General features: G+C 39.1%; 1 protein-coding gene across 1 annotated transcript; it reads right to left on the bottom strand.

Annotated features, from left to right (window-relative positions):
• Positions 1 to 295: 295 nt before the first annotated feature.
• paxbp1 (PAX3 and PAX7 binding protein 1) lies at positions 296 to 10,225 on the bottom strand. The gene is made up of 18 exons (XM_062433905.1): positions 9,809 to 10,225; positions 9,438 to 9,560; positions 7,949 to 8,161; positions 7,475 to 7,696; positions 7,280 to 7,380; positions 6,786 to 7,009; positions 6,261 to 6,450; positions 5,104 to 5,227; positions 4,362 to 4,464; positions 3,988 to 4,103; positions 3,651 to 3,850; positions 3,404 to 3,551; positions 3,175 to 3,296; positions 2,961 to 3,037; positions 2,785 to 2,851; positions 2,412 to 2,558; positions 1,349 to 1,503; positions 296 to 1,103 (listed from the first exon to the last, which is right to left on the bottom strand). Exons 1-18 carry the CDS (start codon positions 10,128 to 10,130, stop codon positions 983 to 985), a joined length of 2,775 nt encoding a protein of 924 aa, XP_062289889.1. The 5' UTR covers positions 10,131 to 10,225; the 3' UTR covers positions 296 to 982.
• Between the last annotated feature and the right edge of the window lie 13,574 nt (positions 10,226 to 23,799).

Here is a 23,799-nt window from a genome sequence, read left to right as displayed (position 1 = left end):
GCAAATAATCAACCCCGCCCTCTCCTTACTACTACCGTTTTGCAATAGCCACTGGTCTGAATCGGCTGCATTTGGGAGCATCTGTCTGAAGAGGCTGAACTTATTAACGAATTTGTTGGATATCATTTCACATGAATAGGTTTTGATCATGAGACAGACAGTAAGCACATTTGGAGAGCTTGAACGACAAAAAAAAAAAAAAAAAGTAAGTAGCGGCTCCACTGAAGCTCACGTTCTGGTCTTTTTTTATCCCTAAATTGATTGTGGATTATCATCTCGTGGCAACAAGACGGGCATCTTTCAAATTTCTATTTTATTCACAGGCAACTAAAATACTAAAACAAAAGTCTTACAAATAGGAATACAAAGCACTCAGCTCTGGTACGGTCATAAGGGCAGTCCAAGGGTGACATCTGTAAAATGAAGTGGGGATCGAAATACAACCACCATTATCAAGTGCCTCACAAACTGTGTTGGGAGATGAGTTTAAAGTCTTTGCCAGTGTGCAATTTCTACTTTTTTGGGCTGTGAGAAAATTATTTTGGCACATAACAGAAAAGAGGAGGATATGAGACAAAAGTTGTGGTTAAGCATTTTTTTACAGACAGGTGTCAAATTCAGAGATGAGATGTTTTCCAAACACATGTCAGTAATCCATGTCAGCAAATGTTAATTCCTAATTAATTATGCAATTAAAATATTGCCAGCATGTAGTATAACAGTAATATTTTGGAGCTGACAACACAAGGCCAATTTCATCATCAGTCTTGTGCTGATGAGGTGTGTGAGAACATCGTTCTATACATTATTCACAATATTTACACCTAGGTCGTTTTTTAACCTTTTCTTTTGAGTCAATGTAACAATTGTTGAATTTTACATAATGCACACTCTTTCCAGGAATCCTACTTGTGATCCCATAGCTTCAAATGTGCTGAACACAACAAAGTTGAATGAAAAGTTGCTGATGTCATGTCTCCTTCTACGACTTGGCTTCCAAAAGAGGCTTCATGTCTTTAATGCCATGCTCTGCTGCCACAGTGATGATGTGGTCCAGGGCATTCATGTGGCCCAACATCTTCACAACCTCTTTTACTTGCTCCCTGTTGGCAGAAATTAGTTATATTAGCAGCAGGATGGACACACCACCACATCATCACAACATTTAGAGTTTAAGAGAGAGTCATCCAGGAACACTAGAGTAAGGAAATTATTATTATGTAATTAGATATAACAGGCCTAACTGTGCAGTTTCTTTTCTATTCCAGCAGATGGGGTTACAAATACATTGAAGTTCCCCCCAATTAAGACATAAACCCATATATGAGCGAAGTAGGGTTTTTCTTACTTGGTCGTGCGTCGTTCGATATCAGACGTGCCAAAGGTGCTACGGTGCAATAAGCTGGCCAGATGGGTGAGGTAGCGACAGAGTGGCTCCAGCTGAGGCAACGTCTGCTGGCCCTTCAGCCCAGAGAACCACTGCACCGGCAAACACTCGACCACCTGAAAAAAGGTACAAGACAGGACAATGAAGAGTTAAACACCAGCTCTCTGTCACCTTGTTTATTGAGTCACAAATGACCAAAGTTGACCAACTGTGCCCATTTGTTTGTTGAGTGAAGGCTGCCAGCTGTAATAAAAGCACAGTGAAGTGACAAGCAGCTTATCACACTGACCTGGCGTAAGAGGCCTCTTTATAAAATACAAGGACCTCTCCTCAAATGTCATATACTTGAAAATGTGTACAGTGTATCATCCATTCAAATTTGCCCTCATGCAATCTGTGCCACCTCGTCAAATTGTGATTAACTACCCCCTTAATTTCAATAAATCAAATACGTTAATGTAATGTGGAGATAGGACAATGGGTGTGTCATGGGTTCCCCTTTTCTTTTCCCAGGACTTGCTCTCAAGTCACCTGGCTTGTCACATGTGAGCAGGAGAGGGGGGGGTTCAAGTTTATGTACGAATGATATGTATGAATGATATGTGCACAGATGGAAATTTGCAATTAGGTTTAGTTCACAATGCTTGTCTGCAACACAAAAAAGGAAAACACACACTAATTGAAGTGAAATCATCCACTTCTACATGAAAAATGGCAGATTGTCATATGCTAAGATGTTAAGTTTATGCACTGATACTTGTGTGTATTGACTCCTTTTTAAATTTTGCAAAGACAGGCAAAAGTAGAAGTAGACAACACCTTCACCTTTGGCCTTAATATCCATGACACATCAGCAAGGTGAACTCACTTCGGCTAAATTTTAAGCTAATCTTTGTACCCGATCATTGTCTAACACAATTAATTTATCATGTCAGTTAATCTGAACAGGCTTCCTAACTACACGGGATATCCTTGTGTCTGTTTCTATATGAAGCATGAAATAGCAAAAAAGTGTGTCTCTTACCTTCTGGCACTTCTGAACATTCTCCTCATTAGTATCTGTGGTCTGCAGCGCAGAGAGGATGTATCTATTGAGAGTGCTGTCTAAAGCCAGGTCCCTTAGGCAGGAAGTGGATAAGACACCTTCCCACTGCAGGATGTTGCCCAGCAGCTATGCACAGAGATGACAACAGTTAGACTGTATCCATATAAACAAGTTTTATTAGCTGCTACAGGTGTAAATGTTACCCTCAGTGGTTACCATACAAACTATATCAAGGACATAAACAGACCATCATAAGCACTATTGCCTACTTACAACTTTCTGCTAGTGTAATCAGTGTCTACACGGTTGAATTAATCTAAAAACACAGCATTTGTCCCACTTGTATACATACCTTGACACAGGACCAGAATTGCCTCTGGTAGAATAAGTAGGGCCCGCAATTTTTGTTCTCCAACACACTGAACAAAAGCAAAAGCACACTTTTAATAAATTATCAAGTGTCTATTTTACAGATTGAAAAAAATCAAAACTGGACAACACTCCAATTTTAACAATTGTGTTACATACTTTTTGGGGTAGAGTGGCAGGAAGACATCTTCATCCAGAGTCCGCCTGGTCCGTAAGACGACTGTTTTCAGAAGCTCCTGATAGAGGGAAACGATATGGGAAAAATCTTGATGACAATTCTAAAATAATACACACAATAGCAAAAGTAATCTATTATTTTGAAGAGGAGGTAAATTATGTGCATGGAGGCAGGGAAAGAGAAACTGTACAGTACCTGTGTGTATTGGTTGTCTCCGTGCAGCACCGTGGGGTAACCTTTCATTAGTCTGTGAATGAAGCCCACTAGCCTGGCTGTCTGACTGCTTGACAGCGGATCCCACACTTGCTCTGCCAATACTGACAAACCAACACATAAATACACATGACATATTTTGTTTTGAGGCCTGCATTATTATGCCAATAATGTCTTAGTATTGCAGGTGCAGCTGTGTGGGTTACTATACCTGTCAGTTTGGAGATGATGACCTTCTCCACAATAGCAGGCAGCAAACCGATATCCCCATCTCCTCTCTGCAACATGCTGTGCTCCTCAAAGCCGTAAAACAGCAGCGACTCAAACCAGAGCATGTACTCAAAGTTTGCACACTGCACCTGTACAAGCGCCAAAGACAAACAGATTTCAGATTTTTTCCGTCTCATTTCTAAAAGGCAAATGTTTGACTGAAAACAGAAATACATAACACGCCTTACCTCAAGAGGGTTCCATGTAATCAGCTGCAGACGGACTAAAGGGTTAAAGAGTTTGGGCAGACAGAGGCCTATGTAAGCATCTCTGTAGCAGTCTGCATACTCTCCCCTCCACACTTCAAAATGGGATTTGATGCAGTCAAGAGAGTGAAAGTCCTCCACCACGTCCTCAAATACTTTCTTACATTCCCTGATGATACGATCTGGATGGGACAAAATGCTTCTGTTAGACATAAGCTAAAGAAATGTCTTGAGTGTGTCAAAACATATTTGATCGACAGTTTGAAAATTCTGCTGATTGTGGTTCAAACTGTAATTCTGAAGCAATGAGATGATGTACCTCTCTCCATGTTGAAGCTGGTGATGTCAGTAGAGGTCTCCTCATCATCAGATGATAAGCCTTCTTTATGCTCAGCCCTCTTTCCATTCTGCTCCCTAGCTTGACGCCGTCGAGTTCTGTACTCAGCCACAAACACAAAGGAAAGAAAGTTAAAAACAAGGACAGAATTTGTGACGAACTGTAATCAGCCTAGCACTTAACCAACTACGGAAAAGACAGCATAAGTAGCAGGGAAAACCTTTGCAAAACTATATTTCTTTGAGTAAATTAAGAGCAAAGCTCAGAAAAACTTTTGGTATTTTCGTGGTCTGAGGTGTCTACAGGCACAGGACATACATTTATTCTAAAAAAACATGTTTCAGTGTGCATCATACCGTCGTGCCTCTCTTTCTGCTATCCTCCTCTGACGACTGTGCTCTTGGTACGCTGCACGGTCTCGACCAAATGAGTCTAGATTAGGAGCCATGACAGCTTTATCTGCAAGAGACAGGAGCCATATTAGAGCCAGTCATGAAAAGCTGAGACAACCCATAACGTCATACTTATCCTGGGCACTTAACACAAACGGTACTCAAATTTAATAATTCAAAGTGCTTAAAATAAATAAGATGTGACAGGCAAACAGTAGGCAAAAATCTTTAACCTTACAAAATATGTTAACCTGCTAATATATTAGATACTCCCAGCAATAAGACATCATATTTGTTACAAATAATCCTGAGGCATCATTCATTTTCTAGTCACTTACCTGGCTCCAACTCCCTACATGTTACAGTGTACATGTAAAGTGACAGATGACAAGGGACTAAGATCATTTTTGTCATCTTTTTTAGTGACTCATTGCCACCTGAGCTGAGTTACAAGCACCCAGCTGATTGCCAGACTCAGCCATAAAAGAGTAGCCGAAACAGCTGCTCCAATAAAACATTTTCCCGTGTACGTACATGCTCATTCACTCGAAATCAAACCTCAATCGACCTTAGTCACGCTCATGAGGGAAACATAAGAGGGTGTAGTGGGGAACACAAATGTCAAACAGGACACACCAACACTCACACCACAGAGAACTAACGAGGCCGTTCAAATAAATCATAAAAACCTTCAAGATGGACTGACTTGAAAGGCTTGCAAACTCCGACGATTCATCTCTAATATCATCCTGTCTTCTCTGGACAAGTCGTGAAGCCCGTTGCCTTAGTAACTGGTGCATGGCAGCCTCCAGCTCCAGGACAGCAGGCACCTGAAAGATATGATGCCTTCTGTGACCTCTGACACAAATAAAAGCAGGGTTCCGAGTCACAGGGATGTCTTGCTGGAGGGAAAAGAGGAGCGTGATGGACAATAAAATACTGGAACCAAGATATTACCAGTGTCAGGTGAAAACTTGTCACCTCTGAAAGGCATGTTTCCTTGAAGAAAATGTTCAACACTATAGACTTAAAATCAGCCAATGTTTTAAGCTGGATAATATTGATAAACCGGTAAAAGGCATTGATAACTGCCTTATGAAAATATTGAATTAAAATCACAAAATTAGAGTAAAATAGTTTTACCTAACACTGACAATATACAGTTCCAGCCTTGATGCTTTACTTTTAGTCATGCTCATAATGGTTGATTAGTGTCCCGTTCCATCACTACGTTTTGTGTACTGTGAACCTCCTAATAGGGTTAAAACAACCATTAATGTAGTTCAGAAAACACATGTTGGCAGGCCGGCTCTTTTTCCTTGCTCCATGTAGTTGCTGCTTTGCTGCTTCAAATTCTTCTGTTTAGACATGCATTTCGTAAGCAGCTATGGGTTTACAAAAAATCTTTTAATTATGTATCACCATGTTGGACTTATAGTTTTTGTTAAGATGACAATCATTGCATAGGGATCAAGCTATGTCACTATATAGGTTTTACAGCTCAAACTCATCTCACAAAAAGTGTTTAAGCAATGACAAGCATTTTCTTGTATGCAAAAACTATTTGCATAACTGTGGTGCCAAGATATTGGAAGTTAAATTATTTTTCGTACAAAAATGAAAGCAGCAGTGAAACACCTGTGAAACAGATGTGCTGTCGGCACTGTTAGCTAAGATTCATAATAGTATCTTATAAAATGAACAAAATCATAACACTAGAAATGTTGTTCTAAGACTCAATTAATGCTTCCTTAGATGTACATTTGATTAGATTCTATCCCTTAAATCCTCATTATGTGGTCAGAGATCATAGACACAAAACAGAAAAACAGCTAATCGGACAGCAGATAAATTCTCCCTTACCTTTTCACTGAAACACTCAAGCAAGTCTCCAACATACCCTCGCATCTCTTGCAAGAATTTATATTGATCTGCATTGTCATTGGATGAGCCCTCCAGCTGCTGTATGGTGCTCTCCGAAGCAGCTAGGTCTTCGTCGATCTGTTTGTAGCGCTTGGCGTTTGCATTGTAGCCTGCATGCATTTGGCTGAGCCTACAGACACATGGCATACAGGGAAAGACAGTAAGGATGACTTGGATGGGGCTGTGAACTAACAAGGCAGTCTAAACTTAATTGCTAATATACAATTTTTGCTTTGGCGTTCATCCATCAAAGTAATACAGTCATAAAGGGCTAAAATACTGCACTGCTGGTCATACAGGAGTTATGTTTAGGAGGACTATGTAAGTCCCCGTCCTGACCCAGGCATTCCCTCTCTGGCCCATTAGATCTGTAGGTAGCTTTGCTGGGTCTTCAGGACCACAGCACACAGAGAAGGAAGCTGAGCTGGAGACTGACATTAGAGTGCAGTCTTCCACTTTACCTACCTATCCTGCAGGCGTTTCTTTACCAGATCAATGGATACTGGGGTTAGGTCACTAATAGAGGCCCCGTAGTGAACAGAGCCATTGTCTGCTCGGCCACTTGGCTTGACAGTCTGTGGAGCTACAGTACTGTAGGTGAAGGGGATGCTGTAGGACGAGCCATAGGGCTGGCTATCATAGCTGTTCTGATAGTATGCAGTGTTGTCCTCTGGCTGGTTGCTTTGGACCTGGTCATTAGAGACAAGAAATATTATTTTACTACTATGACTAATAGCACTTCTGCTTTCAACAGAATTGATCTGTTGATCAATTAGTTTAGTCATTACATTTCATAAAAAATTACAATTTGTCTCAAACTAAATCTCAGCTTTTAGTAAAATAACAGAACAAAAGCACCACAGGATAAAACAATCAGAAAATTGGAGCAAACACACATTATTCAAGTTCAGGAGTCATACAGGAAGGCAAAAATATTCAACACTTTTGTTACAGCTCACCTGTGGTATGCTGATTCCTTTCCGAATCTGCTCCTGCTCCCAACGGCTCACCTCTTCATCCTGACCTGTGTCCAGTGCCTCGTCATCACTCCCCTCGATACCTGTACAGGTATGGGAATGTTCATGGCTTAATGAGAACTGATTGGCAACAGTAGGCTATAGAAGTTCAGTAAGTAAACCATGTTTGTCAGGTACCTATCTCCTCAGCTATCTTTTGCCTCTGGCTTTTGTTCTTGACTCCACTGAAGCGGATCCTCTTCTCTTCCTCATCTTCATCGTCGCTGGCATCTTGGTCCTCTCGTACCAGTCGTTTCTTTGGGGTTTCTGTCTCCACCAGAGGGGCTTCACCACCCTGCTCTCGAGCCAGTTGTCGTCGCTTTCTGGCAGCATGGATGAATGCTGCATCAGGGATCTCCCCTAGAGTAGGACACATCAAAAAGAAAACCAAACACATTGATATTTCCTGTTGTATAAAAAAAACAAAAACAAATAAAACACTTCGGAAAAGGACAGAGCTATCAACAAGAACAGTCATGAGTGTTAGATTGGTTGAATCAGTGATATTAGTCCACATACAATATCACTCAAAGGTTTGTACATTCTTGCTCATTTCTCTGACTGAAAAAGTACTGTATTTAATAGTCATTTAGTTTTTGGAGTGCACAATACCTGGTTTCAGGGAGCTGAGGGAGGAAAGTGTGTTGAAGGTGGCTCCAGTGTTGTTGCTCCTGGAGACTTGACCATGTGCCTGGCCACCTTGACTCCTCGTCTCTTCCTCCTGCTCATCAGCACTGTCCACCTCCATTTCTTCCTCACCCTGTTCACTACCCGCTCTGCTGGTAACTTCCTCTTTGATGGCAACCAAAGGTTGAGGTGGAGCATCTATGAAAAAAGAAGTAGAAAAAGTTGAGTCAAGAGGATAAAAACCTTGTACGTTTACAATAGAACCCTTCAGCTTATCACAAATGAAAGGTGAAGGGTTAGGTCTTAGGAAGAGTGATCTTGCATTTTGTGATACAGGTCTCTGGAACAACTACTCAATTTAGATAAACCTATAACACTGCTATATCCGGAATCTTATGGCCGTACTTCAATTCATGTAGGCCAAATTTCAGACATCTGGAGGAAGTACCCATAGGTAAAACAAGAGGGTCTCATTTGATTTCTGCCTGTTACTTCATTTAATAATGCTCACTGAGCATTTAAAGGATTTGAGCATGACCAGTGCAACTCTGCAGCATGTTAAGTAATTAAAACAAGCCTCTATGTTAACACTGTGCATTTGGGGCATTGTTGCATTTACTCAACCAGTTAGTACAGGATATAAGGAACACCACTGGAAAGAAAAACAAGTCAGATAATAAATATGAAATTTATTTGAACTTGAGCAAAAATGATGACTGACAATTGATAATTAATTGTGATACATATATCACATATTCACTGAAGATCATAATTCAATAAATTAAAGTGTTTTTGATGAAAGCAAACAATTATAATGTATTACTTTAATGTAGGGCTCTGCAATATATTGATATAATATCAATACTATGACATGAGACTAGATCTTCTTACATTTTGGACAGCATTATAATGTGATATGGAATACGTGTTGTCTTTTCCTGGTTTCAAAAGCTGCCATACAGTAAAGGGATGTAATTTTCTGAACTTACCAGACTGTTCTAGCTGCTCTATTATTTGCCTTTACCCACTTAAGTGATTAATCTACATTACTGATTATTATTTATCCAAAAAAAAAAAAACATTGTAAATATGTTGTTATGAAAGCACCAATAGTTATCCCAACAATACTGTTGCAAAATCGAGAGTTATTTGGTCAAAAGTATTGTGATATTTGATTTAGACCATATCTCCCAGCCCTACTTTAAAGATGATCCTCTGAGATGTACTCCCATCTTGTGGTACAACTACATAATAACGTTTTACCTTTAAGTTGCTACAAATTTGCTATACAGATGGGGTACACTCTAAATACAATTGTAGCAAACAATTAAATCCTCTATATCCTCAATTTTACTATGTGCTGTGTCATATTTGGTGACAAAAAGTCTGCTCGATAGATATTCTCCTATTGGCAACATGACAGCAGAGATGACAGGTAAGGTAATGTTTTGCAGTGGACAGTGGGACACCTCACCTGATCTGATTTCCTGCTTGACGACGCCAGACTTCTCCAAATCTTCCTTGTACTCCTTCTTCAGCTGTTTGACAATCTTCTTGCTGTGATTGGATTTCTTCACTCTGAACACCTCGGATCCTTCTGTTTACGAACAGATCATGCGAGAAAGTGAGGGGTAAATCAAGCTAACCGTGCTCATCATCCCGGTTAAGCTGGTGATCATGGGAATGACTCACCGTCAAGTAAATTACTCATCTAGTTTATAATCGTCTATGAAAAACTTACTGAGTTCCGTATCATTTACCAAAAACAGGCTAGTGTTCATACTTATTCTACTATTAACCAGCTAAGTTAGCGACCCCAATGTTGGTTTATCAAGTTAACATTACCTTCGTCATCGTCGAAACTCAGCAAACTGGCTTTCGTGGGTCCTGGCACCACAACCGTATCTTTGCATTTCTTTTCTTTCTTGACAGCTTTCAGACTGTTGACATTAGCCTGAAAGCCGTTGCTTTGGTGGTTATCTGTGCTGCCAGCTGCTCCGCTAACGCTGTGGCTGGACGTCTCCATAAACGGGATTTCTTCCACGACAGGCCCGAACGATGTCGGCGCCAGCGGCGGCTGCAGACCCTCATCCTGCTGCTGCTGCTGCTCGTCGTCGTCGGACTCATTCCGCCGTCGGAAATTGGCTCGTTTCGCCTTTTTAAACATTGTGGTTCTCTGCTAAACACATCAGTGCATGCTCAACATTAAGAAACTGTGCTCACAGCCGAGAGAAATTATCCCCAATTTCCCAGGCAGCCATTTTCTGTCAGCTAGCACGATTGTTCCTCGTGTTTAAAATGTGAAGCAGAACACGTGCATCGTTGGCACGCTACTGCCCCCAAGTGATCAAAACTAGTACTACCAGTAAAGGAGTAAAGGAAAAAAACTGGACCCCTAGTACCACTAACATGTTCTCTGTACGCTTATGTTTATTTGTTTAGTTGCATTCAGGTTTCAATATATTTTTTTAATTAATGCAACACAGTGCTTAAAGCAAAATAAATTATCTGTGGCACTCTGGTGAGAGTATTTAAAACCTCGTCATATCTTTATACATTTTTAAATACATTTTAATAACATCAACTAAGTTTACTACCGTATTTGAGATTACTGGAATAACTTCCCTATCTACATGTCAAAGCTGCTGTGGGTTGTTTGGCTGATTATCTGTTGGTGCCCATCATAACCTTGGCCAATCAAAGTCCCTTTAATCTATCTGCTCCGTCTGCATTTGGGTCAGAGTTATGGTTACCATCATGCCAATTCATGACATGGTCATAAGACAATGTAATAACATTTAACTTTATTTTTAGGAGACTTCAGAACACTACATCTGTAGGCTACTGAAGCTTTATTGAATTATTGATAACACTTTGATACCATGATATGGTTGACTTTGACAGTGGTGGCCAAATAAACCCACATGACAGTTTACAGGAATGCATTCTCACTGTAACACACTCAATCAAAGGAGATATATTTGACAATGATACCTGGTATGACAGACTACATAACATGCCCCTTTGTTCCATGACAGGTCTCCAAGGCAGTTCCACTTTGTAATGAAAGTGATATTATCATCACAATGACCTGACATCTGTCAAAACCATCCAGTAAAGCAAGCATTAGGTAGTAGGACTGTCGAACCACTGAAATCATATGTTGCAGTTGTTTAAGGCTGCTATATCTGTGCTGATCTTGCAGAGGTGCAATTTTAATTTAGGTTGTAACAATAATAATAATAATTACAAGAAGAAGAAGAAGAAGAAGAAGAAGAAGAAGAAGAAGAAGAAGAAGAAGAAGAAGAAGAAGAAGAAGAAGAAGAAGAAGAAGAAGAAGAGGAAGAAGAGGAAGAAGAAGAACTTTACTCATATAGCACTTTTCAAGGTGTGTGTGTGTGTGTGTGTGTGTGTGTGTGTGTGTGTGTGTGTGTGTGTGTGTGTGTGTGTGTGTGTGTGTGTGTGTGTCTGTGTGTGTACAGAAACAGATAAAATATAACACTCTCAGTGAAAGAAATAAAAAAATAAAAAAAAACACAACGCCTCATGACCACAAAAGCATAGTCCATCAGCTGTTAGGAAAAGGCATTCTGTAAAAGCACATTTTTAAGACTAGATTTAAAAGCAGGAACAGACACAGTTAAACTGATGCCAGATCATTCAGAGCCTTGTGATCAAAAGCACTTTAAAATGGGCCATAAAGGAGACTGGAAGCCAGTATAGTTAAGACAGAATTTGGTGTGACATTGGTGTGAGAATCACTTTGTTTTGGTCAATTTTGAACAATTTGGAGCAGCTCAATAGTTCAATTATTCAGACAAGTAAACAAGGCATTATAGTTATTGGGGCAGGAGGATAAAAGAGCATGTATAATTTTCTCTGTTTTACTGAAGGACAAAACTAATCTAATTTTGGAAACATTCCTCGGTCAATAAAACACAACTGTACCACTTTCTCTACACGTTGCTGCAGGCTGATGTCCAGGATAACACTCACATTTTTTATAGCTGGCTTTATACTGGGAGTGTGGGGGCCCAAGGAGGGACTGTATTAGTTTTTAGAGATGAGATGAGAACTTGATAATGACGATGATGAGAACTTCTGTCTGGTAAGAGTTACATTTTAAGACATTTTGGGACATCCACCTTTTTATGTCATATAGCCAGCTATGTAGAACATTTTATTTACTGGTGTCATAAAGTTTTAAATGACAGCTAAGTAGCTATTGAAGGAGATGTTGTGATGATCTGCGGGTAACACATATAGGGTAAACAGAACAGGCCCCAATATTGACCCTTGTGGTATTCCATGTTTGGTCTGAGCAGTTTGTGAGGTATATTCACCAACAGAAATGAAACATTTCCTGTTGAGATACAAAGAGAACCAGTCCAAAGCAGTTCCATTAATGCCTGCTTAATGTTTTAGTGGGATGGAATAGTTGATGGGTCTAAACCAGATCCTTTCAGCAGGGGTTGAACACAAACCATTTTTAAAAGATCTGGTACAACTCCAGAGGGGAGAACCATTGATTATGGTCAGCAGTGCAGGGCTGATTGACACTATTGCTTCTTTAAGCATTTTTTTGGGATATTATCAAGGGGATTCGATAAGGGTCTCATAAGTGACACAATTTTCTTGCAGTCATATTGGTATAAAACAATCCAACACATCCAAGGAAGGTTGAGGCAGGTCCACTACAGAGGTGGGAGGAATGATATTTGCCCTAATATGATAAATCTTTTCATGAGAAAGGTAAGAATGTTGTTGCAGTCGGCTAGAAAAGAAGTGTCTGGAGTAGGGGGAGGAGAGTTTACAAGCTGATTGATGGTATTAAACAGGATTCTGGGTTTTTGCTGGTTGGCAGAGATTAGCTGTGAGAAATATTCGTCTCTGGCTTCCTGTATCTTACAATTATACATTTGTACGTTCTTTGAGCATCATGTAATGAACCTGCATTCAACTGGACTTCCACCTGCATTCAACTTTTCTAAAGGTTTTTTAAAGGCAACGAATTTCCTCGTTACTCCACAGACTATTTTGACAACTTTTTAAAGGAGCTTTAAAGGGGCAACCATAATTGATAATAGTATAACTTATTAAAGGCTAACAACTGGTCATAAAAATTGAGGAGAAAGGTTGAACTTTGTTTGTATTGATAACTCAGAACTGTACCTTTTGCTTCTGGGAATGTATAGTAGCCTGTAGAACTGAATTAAGCAGGTCACAGACAGCTAAATCTGTACTGGAGAGACTATCTAGATTTAAACCAAGTGTAAACACTAGTTCTAGTGTGTCCCCACAGTTGTTAGTTGGATTGTGCACACAACCCTAACCCAAAATTATAGAACTCAGTAACATTTAAAAACTCAGTTGTAGCTAATCTGAGGTACTGTCGTCATGAAAGTTAAAATAATATAATTTTATCATATAACAACCGAGGCTAAGAATTCTGAAAATTCAGTAAGAAACACAGGGTTAACAATTGGGGGTTGATAAATAACAATACAGAGAACTGGGGTGAGTTTATTTTGAACATCATTACCTCAAAACATGTTAAATTATTAACAGAAATAAGGCTGCACTTAAAAGAATATTTTTAATTTTAAAGCAAGTCCTCCTCCAAAGTTACTTGCCCTTGCCCTCTGAAGAATTCATAAATTTGAGGACAGAGTTCATTAAACTTGCTGTGATTACCTAGTCTTAACCTTGTTTCTGTTAAAAATAAGAAATCAAGGTCCTTAGTAATCATAAAATCATTTAAAATAAAGATTTTGTTGGAGACTGACGTCACATTAAGCAAAGCAATTTTAGCTTTGATGGATTCTTGAACTTTAGTTGTAGTAGGAAACAACATGCAACATAGTACGTTCTGATGGTTAAAACCCCCTAACTTGGTCTGGTAACAGTGGGGATCCTTTGAGGATATTCATGACTTGAGATATACCTTAAATCTGATGATAGTATAGCACGTTTGGTGGTTTTAATAGTCAGTCCTAACAGGAATGCTAGGGGCTGTGAGTGTAGGTGTGTGCATTGTACGGCAGTGGGTGGAGCTATTGAACAAGATGGGAAATGTCAGTGGTAGTGAATAAGACGTCTGTTAATTGACCGCTGCTGTATCCAGGTGAACTGCAAGAATAATATGTCATGTGCATGTGGTGGTGGAGACAGCGTGAAAGGGCAAAACAGTTTATTTGTTTGACTAAACAAGTTCACATTGCTTTCCTGAGTTTCACTGTGCTATCCTATCACCTTTGTACCAGACAAGTATGATTTGTTAAAAAATATCTGGGCACTATATTGTGAGCTAAATATGATTGCATCTCTCTAATTTGAGGCAAATATTGACCATGATGACTTCCTACAAAGATACAAGGTTTTTTGAGTTGAGCAGAATGGAGTTGTCCTAAATGTTATTAGTACCTGTTATCTGTACCTGTCCTATTATGAAAAGTGAAAATGTATATGATAGATAGATCACATGATACCTGCTGAAAGGCTTTCAACCATATGACCTTCCCACACCTCACAAACACATTTTTTCAAAAAATAGTCTCCTTTCATTTTAGCTCTCTTTCGTTCACCCATCATTATCTCTGGGCTATTTCTTTCACTTACCTACTTACTTGACGAAAGCTTTCTCAGAAATAGTGTGGAGAAGATGAAAGATCCAAATGCATACCTCTGACACCTAACACCTGATCATAGCATACAGTATGCATGCCAGCATGTTAAAGAAATTATGGACAAAAGAAGAGTTGAGAGTATCATGTCTCTCCTGATGGAATCACATATGTATTCAGGACTTCCACAGCGATCAGTTCCTTTAATAAATGCCAGACATGTGAGCTGCAGTGAGTCAGGGTCATTACAGAGCCGTTACTTGACAAAGTGTAGTCTACACTGTGGTAGTGATAATAACTGCTGCAAATTAAAGTGTCAACACAGATGAAGCTGGAGTGATATGTTGTGATTAATTAACATCAAGATGACCCTTTGCCATTAAAATTATAATTGGAGATAAATATCTCCCCATTAATGGGAGCTCCCACTGTAACGCACATACACACATCCATCATTGAAGAGTAACAGAGCAGAAATCTTTGTATTCCCAAGAATGCTAAATCAATTTCCACTGACTAGATGATGGAGTTGATAATTTCCTGTTTACATCATCAAGTAAATATCAGGGAAAGCCAGGTAATGTGTCATTTGGATGTGTAATGAAACATCTTTGTAAGTATACTCTCAGTATATTTAATGCACAAAGAAAAGCCATTTTTTCTGTGACAAAAAAATGTTTACAACATAATTAAATATGAGGTCAGGATGTTGCCTAGATTCTTTTGATAACTGAGAGTTTATAATAAAAAATTGCACATCTTCAGTACAATGGTAAATAACAACTTTGGATGTTCATAGTGCAGCCTGCCTCATCCACGGTTGTAATACTGACAGAAGAGTTAACATTTTGCTCCAGTTCCCAAAAGTTTAACTTATCACCATTTCACAATTCTGACATTCAGAATCAATTAACACTCTAGTGACCTGATAGTTTTTTAAAGTCATGGATGGTCAACAGCATTTTAGTCCTCCAGAGAAATTCTCAACAAGGAGACACACAAACTCCAACTGATTGTTGTCCAGTGTTTTTAACTGCAGCATGAGCATGAAATGCAATTAAAAGCCACTTGGGGGCCCTATAGTGCCTTGTAAACGAAAGGCTGTGTCTTATTTGTGGCCAAGGTAAGCTCATAGTTCACTCATGTATAAATGCTAATGAAATACAATGACATTTCCTGATCCAGTGAATGTATCTGAAACAAGCCAGCATGAATATAGATGACATCGATACTGCAATTCAAAAGTTCATGAGGCTCATCAAATTACCCCTCTCATCGCTAAGAGGAAGCTTTTGCTATGTGACCATTTCAGGGGATTATTTGTATAAGTAAAACCAATGCAATTTGCGTGAGACATATATCATTATTGGTTTAATTGTTGTGTGTTCAGGGGACTGTAGTAAAACGGAGCACACTATGTCTTCCTCCTTTTAAGTAGTGCAGCAGGACTGATACCACTTTCGATTGCCCCCGCAGGATACAGTGACTGTAAGAGCGAAGTTATTGAAGCCACAGTTTTTATTTGCACTGATAGAACAAGCATCAGGGTTGAATAACTCAGCTTATTAAATACACCATGTGCGTGTCAAGAGGTAATGAAGATAGAATGAGAATAAACATTTTTAAAAAAGGCAAAGTAATGGAGGAGCAAGGGGATCTACACCTTCCACCTCTTACTAAACACTCCCATTAATGCAAGCTTATGTATATTCGTTTAGGGAAATTTAAGATGTCAAAATTCATCAGTCAGTTTAAAAAAAAATAAACACTCCTTTTAAAGCATGTCTACATTATATACAAATCATAAAACCACGTGCTTTTGCTTTCATGAGTGCAATCATGTTTCCTTTAAGGAGGGAATCAATTCTCTCTAAAGACAGATATCTAATTTTGGAATTAGCTCATCACATGTCCCAGTGCTCTCAGGTAATAGCTTCCTTTGAAGACAGAAGATTAATGCTGTGATACAAGCACACATGTACAAAGCTGAAAAATGACTACTGTGGATAACTAATTATATTTATCTCTAACAGGGGATCAGGAATCACTGAGGTAATTTCTGTTTGGACTGTCTGTATGCTTTGTGATAGATAGATAGATAGATAGATAGATAGATAGATAGATAGATAGATAGATAGATAGATAGATAGATAGATAGATAGATAGATAGATAGATAGATAGATAGATAGATAGATAGATAGATAGATAGATAGATAGATAGATAGATAGATAGATAGATAGATAGATAGATAGATAGTTAGATGGTAATACATGCCAGTCGTATGTGAGGAGGGGGCTAGAGGGACAAGTTTAGAGGCCTGATACTCTGTGCTACCAAAGGGGTATACTGGCCATTCTTACTATCATTTACCGAGATGAAACCAACTAACTGCCTCTGTTACCAGGGACACAAGCTATTTGGGCACAAATAGACCTAAAAGCACAGGCAAATGCACAAGGACACTCATTAAAAACACATGTGTGGACTGTAAGACTCAACAATTTTCTGTAGAGAAAATAAATAAAAGGCTATGTTTTGATCAATGAATAATACAGTCCTTTTCTTATGATGGTTTAATGTGTTTTGTATGCATGTATCACATAGCAGAGCTTAGTAAGTGATGATCTGAGTTGTGTTGTCTTAGGGGGTTAATCCATGCTTGCAAATACTGCAGTGACCTCCAACTGCCTCCTTCATGCATTCGAATAAAATCTGACGTTACCGTTTCACGCTTCCTTTCAATTCCCCTTCCCCTCGGCTTCCCTGCTGCCACCGCACTTATTTTCAAGTTTACAGTGTTCCCATCTTCTAAGTGAAGCAGTTATTTTTTGTGAGTTTTAGGAGTGTAGATAGAAAATACTTTTTAAACAGCAAAGAAAAAGCGAAAGAAAGTTTTCACTGTGTCAGCAATATCACCTTTCCTCGCCTTCAACCCTCATCTTGACTCTCTCTTATCTATCACTCAAGGTAACATCAAAGCCTAATCAGAATCATAGAGACTAAGCCATAGTCACTGTACACATCCTGCCCAGGCAAGGTGTACATTTACACACACATGCACACACACTCCTACCTCTTTGCATACTTGTATCTCAAAGACTGTCCTTCCTGTGACAACCTCTCCTCACCAGGCTGTGTTTGTGATCTGTAACCCCTGACACAGAAACAGACATATGCTTGCAGAGACTCTGTCAAGCATGAGGACTTCCATAGAGCACCTGTGAGCAAAGTGGATGGAGACTAAAAGCTGAAGAAGGGGGTGGAGGAGATGATGTGCCTGATTTAAGAGAACACAGAGAGAAAATGATGATGTTTAAACCCACTTTGAAGCCTCAAACTGGTAAATAAATGATGTGCTCAAGAAGATTTGAGAAATGGCTTCGGCTCCTACACCTGCGGCTCAATGCTTAAATATTCATTTCCTGTCATAGTCACGCACTTGAGTGTGTGTACATCTTATATGAGTGTGTGTGTGTGTGTGTGTGTGTGTGTGTGTGTGTGTGTGTGTGTGTGTGTGTGTGTAAAGGGGGACACGGATGAGAAAGATGTGTGAAAGAAGAGATGCTGCTCACAAACTGCTGTCTTCAAGTGCTTGCATATGTTAGAAGGGAAAAGAAGAGAATTCAGGATTTATTTTCTTTCACTTTAATGATCAACTCAAACATCCTCAAAACCCCATTCATCAGCGGACAGCAGAGTGGAGAAAAAGCGAAAGCCCTCCCTGCTTTTCATCCGCTCCCTTCTTTCATCTCTGCAATGCTCATAATGGTCCTGAGATTAGTGCCGGATGTGTTAACTAAACTTCTCATTTGGCGGAAACGGAAGGCGCAAAGACACTTGTTTGAGAGAATGACTGCAGGAAAAAATGAAAAAAGAGAATTTTCAATGTGGATGTTTAGAAGATGAAAGGGGAGCTAATTCAGAGAGGAATTTCAACAACATTTTAGTATAAACTAAAGTAATAAGTATGTCATTGTACCCAATTGCATCCATTCAGAAACATACACACTTTCAGCAGCAGATGTTCCAACTCGACACTGGCCAAATAGTTCATTAAATAAAATGCTGTGAATACGTTTGGATGATGACTGACAATAAACTCAAACTCGATTTGGTTCATTGTTGTGTGATTGGCAATCGTCAGTACCTGGAATAACATGTCCTCATGATGCAGAAAATGTGACTCATTTACACTTTAAAACAAATATTTGACTACAGATTAGTGCACACACATACATACTTTCTCTTTAGTTTTCCACTCCACATCACTGTCTGCTGAACCTGTTTAATCCCTGCATTCTAGCTGGCCATTTGCCAGGGAGACTATTGAATGGCGATGCAGAGGTGAGCTATCTGGAGGATGAGGTCAGCAGTTGGGGTTGAAGCAAACTCACCACCACTGCCATACCTTGGCGAGTGTCTCACAGCAACTTGCTGGTAAAGGAGATGCCCTCGGGAAAACGAGGCCCAACAACACCACAAAAAACAGAAAATATCTCTCTTCAAAATATGCAAAATAGGCAAGGGAGTTTTGAAAAGATCGAAATGACCAGCTGTCTCCAAGATTCCACAGTTGCTTCAACTTGCTGGATAATATATGTGACTAAGCTTCTGACAATAATGTTAGTCACTATCAGGTCAGTGTAATTCAGTTACCTCTCCAAGATGATATTTTTGTAAATAACATTGTTAAATGTTAACCTATTGACAATACAATGGAATATACGGGGGGAAGCCATTTTCAGACAAAATGACTGTCTGCCATAAAATGGTCCGAACTTTTATAAGCTATGACTTATCCATCAGATGAATTCAAATTAAACAAGTTTTACTTTTACTGTTAAAATGTATCATTTTTTATTGTGCAAAATGAATGTATTTGTGTTATAAAATATTCATAGATGATATTATATATTAAGTATTGGATTTTACATGTTGTATTGTTTCCACATTCAGGCTTCTCTTTGTCAAAATGAATGAACCTGCCTTAAATGAGTTTGCCATTGGCAGTGTTTGTATTATTCTAAATTAAAATATTGTGTTCCATGAAATTATTATTTAAATTCTTACCATATCATATCTTATATATATTGCACGTGTTACTATTATTTTAAGATTTTAAATGTGTAAATAGGTCTAATTGTACAATTTGTATGAATTCTGACTCTGCTGTTCCCCACCAGATGCTGTTGTCACCAGTAAAACAATATTTCACTGACTTAACCAATGTAAAATAAAAAAGGCATAAAGTTTGTGTGTAAGGGAGATCTAAGGAGTAAAATGCATGTACTGAAATTGCAAGGAAAAGGGATTAAATGGGTTAATCATTGTATCTGCTCATTAGACCATCTCTTTTAAAACTGCTTGACCTTGTATTGACTCCCCCCTCCCTTCTCTTCATTTCACGTTTCTTTTTCCCCATTTGCCTCCCTTTTTCATCTCTTCATTTCCTAGGCAGTGTAGGTTTCAGACAGTCTTTCAGGGGCTTTTCTCTTCCGTCAGCCTGAGTACAGATATTTCAGTACCTCGATTTCAGAGTAATTACATAAGGATAAATGATGACTCTCCCTGACTGCATTTCTCCCCTCTTTCTGTCAACCCATCAGGAACAGGACCTGGGGCATAGCAATCACTCAGTAGTACTCTGCAGGAGTGACTTAGAATCTCAGAAGTTTACAAGTAGAGACAAAAAGACTTTTCTTGATTTCAGAGTAATTACATAAAAATAACTCTATCTGAATGCATTCCACCTTCTTTATGTGAAGCTGACAGGAACAGGACCTGGGGCACAGCAATCACTCTCTAGTGCTCTGCAGGAGGGAGTTACAATCTTTCAAAAGTTTACATGTTCTCTTTTTTAGCGTTTAACTTTTTGAATCTTTATTTATACAGGGTTTTGGCTGAGCATGCATGCTATTTTTCAGCACCATACTGTGTCACATTCAAAGATTCCCAGCAGGGCTTTGCCAAGGGCAACCAAAGTTTTGCTGTTTGCCACTGAGCAGCTCCACTGGAACAACTGGATATTGCTCATGGGTACTTCAATAATAGCTAGAGAGGGACAGCTCATTTACATTCCTCACCTGTTTCTCAGTTTAAACCCTTAAGTCCTGAAGCACACTTTTCTAAGCTTTAGGATACTCCTGGTCATCATTTTGAAGTTATGTAGCCTTTATAAAAAATTAGGTTAAAACTGTGAATTTCTTAACAAGATCTGACCCGTGCATGTACAACCAAAGACGATTAATAAAACAATTCAGACCAGTCATTTGACTTGAGATTACCTTTTTATGATTCTTGTCACTTTACAGAGTGCCCTTTTGCTCTCGAAGGCCAACAGCTCTTTGAAGTATATATGTGAGGACCATCAGAGTCCAACCTGGTCTTCTGTTTGATATAAAGAAGTTTAACAATAACGACTTAAAATTCAGGACAGGTACGGGGCATTGTTGACCGATGTACTGTATTTGGCACATGTTAGAAAAAAAAGAAAGTCCTTTGAGGGAGCTTGGGATGAATAAAAATCAGGCATTGTGTAACATCTTCTCTCAGGAGCACATCCAGGCTCAACAGGGGTAGAAACACACTGCTGCCCCAGCAGAAGGCCTCACACCAGGGCCTTGATTTAATCACTGCCCAGCAAGGGGAGAGGCCAAGCAGGCAACAAAGCTGCCCTCCAGCCTTCCATCCTCCTACCATCAATGCTCCCTGTGGGTTGACCCAGGAGAGGCCATCCCTCACCCTCTACCCGTGTTATTTGAAGATGAGAGGAGCTGAGTGTGAAGGGAGGGACGGCCAAGAGGAGGAGAGGTAGATGAAACCCTGGTTGTTCCCTTTGAACTGCTAATCACTGTGTTTAAAGCTGACCTCGCTTCCTGTCTCTTTCTGTGTTTGGCTCATTAAAATATGTACTCTGATAAAGGGTCCAGATGGTAGTTCACCAGGAACCACAATTTATATTTCAGTTCCAGACAAACACGTACACCTCATATTCTGCCCTCAATATAAAATTATAAGTAACAGGAAAGAACTGTGCATGAGTCATTGGGAAATGTTTAATAATCTACACTACATTGATTTGCAATTCCTAATATTCTATAAATAAAGATGGAGTTCTCTATTTCCACTCTATGCTGCCAAAATCTGGACAAAAAGTTTGTCCAAATAGCATTTTCACTTTTGTGAAGATCTCTGTTCACAATGGAATGGCAGAACAATAGGACAAAAGCCAAATCTCTTACTTCCTGCTCTTTCGGTGTCTGCAAACAAACTGTGAATCATAACCAAATATCTGATAATGAACAGTAAAGGCACTGTTGTGATACTTAACTCAGCTATCCATGCTGGTTAAAGGAAAGGTTCATAATTTTTCAAGTCTGTCTGAAAACAATATTTAAATGCCTATGAATATTAAAACAGACAAAACACAAAATCCACAGTCCTCATTTTGAGCAAAAACATGTTTAAAGGTTGACCTGAAGATAAAATGCAGTCTGAGTTAGTGAAATAAAATGGATATCTTCCATGGTCACAGTCTTTTTAGTAAAAAAATAAAATCCTACTTTGTGTTTTAGCAGAAAATGTTCTGCAACAATAGCCATAGTATAAGCATCATTCTCATTTACTGTATGTATATGTATTTTTTCCTGTTGCCAGACTGCACTGCTGCACTGACACAGTGGAAATAATACAAACATAAGCTACTGGGGGAAAAAATCATGCACTGTGAATGGCTACACTAGTGGCAATGAATGATCAAAGCGTAAGTTACTGATAGCTGATTGTTGGTTTCGTCATCTCCAAAAGTTTTCCCTGTCCACTCTTAAAATTGTGAGGCCAGATTTATCCAGTCTGGAAAGTGTTTTTGGGTGTGAAAAACACTGGCTTAGTGTAGATGAAAGGCTAAAAGCTTTTTCAGATTTGGCCAGCTTAGTGTGGATATGGTCTGAAATAATGCCAGGTGTGAATAGCAATCCATGTCAACTGGAGCTTGATCCAATTTGGATGCATTTGCACTAAAGATACTAGCTCTGAACAAGCAAACAGAGACTGCAGAGGCAGAAGAGAGGTGGGGCATGGAAGGAGGGCATGATGAGGCGGAGGAGAGAAGGAGAGTAGGGTAGCAGGGGATCAATCAATCATCGCTCCTGTTGGTTTATATTGACTCTGCAGTCCGGCTGGGCTACCACAGTCAATGTGCTCTCAGGCATTTTGCGTGGGTCGATGAGGGAGCGTGCCTGGCTTAACACTCACCTTTTATGGGGATACATGCGTGTGTGTTTGTGTAACATATTAGATGGTTTTATGAAGCATGTATTGATAGGTTTTCATAAATGTATGTCATGTGGAAAGTGTGGCCATTAATGTATGATAAGTGAATATGTGCTTTAGAAATTACGACACACTAATGTAAAGGATCAACATGGCATAAGACTTCACTATGTTGTGAGGATTGCGCTCTTTTAAAATTAGTTGACCTTGCCACCAAATTGCATTGTGCCACATGGCAGCCTCCCGAGAACCACCATCAAGGTTGTCTTTGGCCCATCGACGATGCTTGGCATTCATTTTGTGTTATAAGTGGATGATGTAAAATTGTCTGCACCACATAGTACAAATATCTGTAAAACCCATTAGCCTACGCTGATGTCAATCTCAGACAATGGTTTAATGAGTTTGAACTACAATAATTGCAATGATTAAAATTACAGATTCATTGTTTCCAGTGACTTTTTTGGTTAATTGGATGTTAGCTGATTTAACAGACAGGACCTTTTTCCTAAAAGGATGGAACATTTTCTGAAATGTTCAGTGACAGATTGTGTTTCTTGATATTCACAGTTGTTGCTTTATATTTTATTTGATTACATTTTATGACATAGTGGTATGAATAAAAAACATTTATCATAGTTCATATTAATGCTGTGTTACAGTGCAGTATAGGTTTCTGGAAATTCAATTGACAATCGAATAATCTATTTCAAAATTGAATCAATGTTTTTTTCTTGTTTGTGAACCTTTGTTTATTTATATATAACTTTACTTAATTTCATGTTTTCTTCACATTGAATGGAAGTCATCCAAGTAAGTCAGAGCTATACATTTGAAGCTGCTTGTCTAAGTAGTCATTACAGTGTAGCCTACACTGTGTGAAGTCAGTGAAATGTCATAGCAAAAGCTTACTGGTAATAATTAAATATTTCATTTCATA

The sequence above is a fragment of the Scomber scombrus genome, chromosome 14 (genome assembly GCF_963691925.1).
Source record: "Scomber scombrus chromosome 14, fScoSco1.1, whole genome shotgun sequence".
NCBI lineage: Eukaryota > Metazoa > Chordata > Actinopteri > Scombriformes > Scombridae > Scomber > Scomber scombrus.
Note: the sequence above shows the minus strand (reverse complement) of the source record. Positions and strands in the feature narration are given on the sequence as shown.

Coding starts and splice junctions, on each gene's coding strand:
- paxbp1 (XM_062433905.1), bottom strand. CDS start 10,130: ATGTTTAAAAAGGCGAAACGAGCCAATTTCCGACGGCGGAATGAGTCC. Junction 7,697..7,948: donor CCTCAGCTCCCTGAAACCAG/GTATTGTGCACT, acceptor GTCCTACTCTAG/GGGAGATCCCTGATGCAGCA. Junction 7,010..7,279: donor AAGGAATCAGCATACCACAG/GTGAGCTGTAAC, acceptor TCTAATGACCAG/GTCCAAAGCAACCAGCCAGA.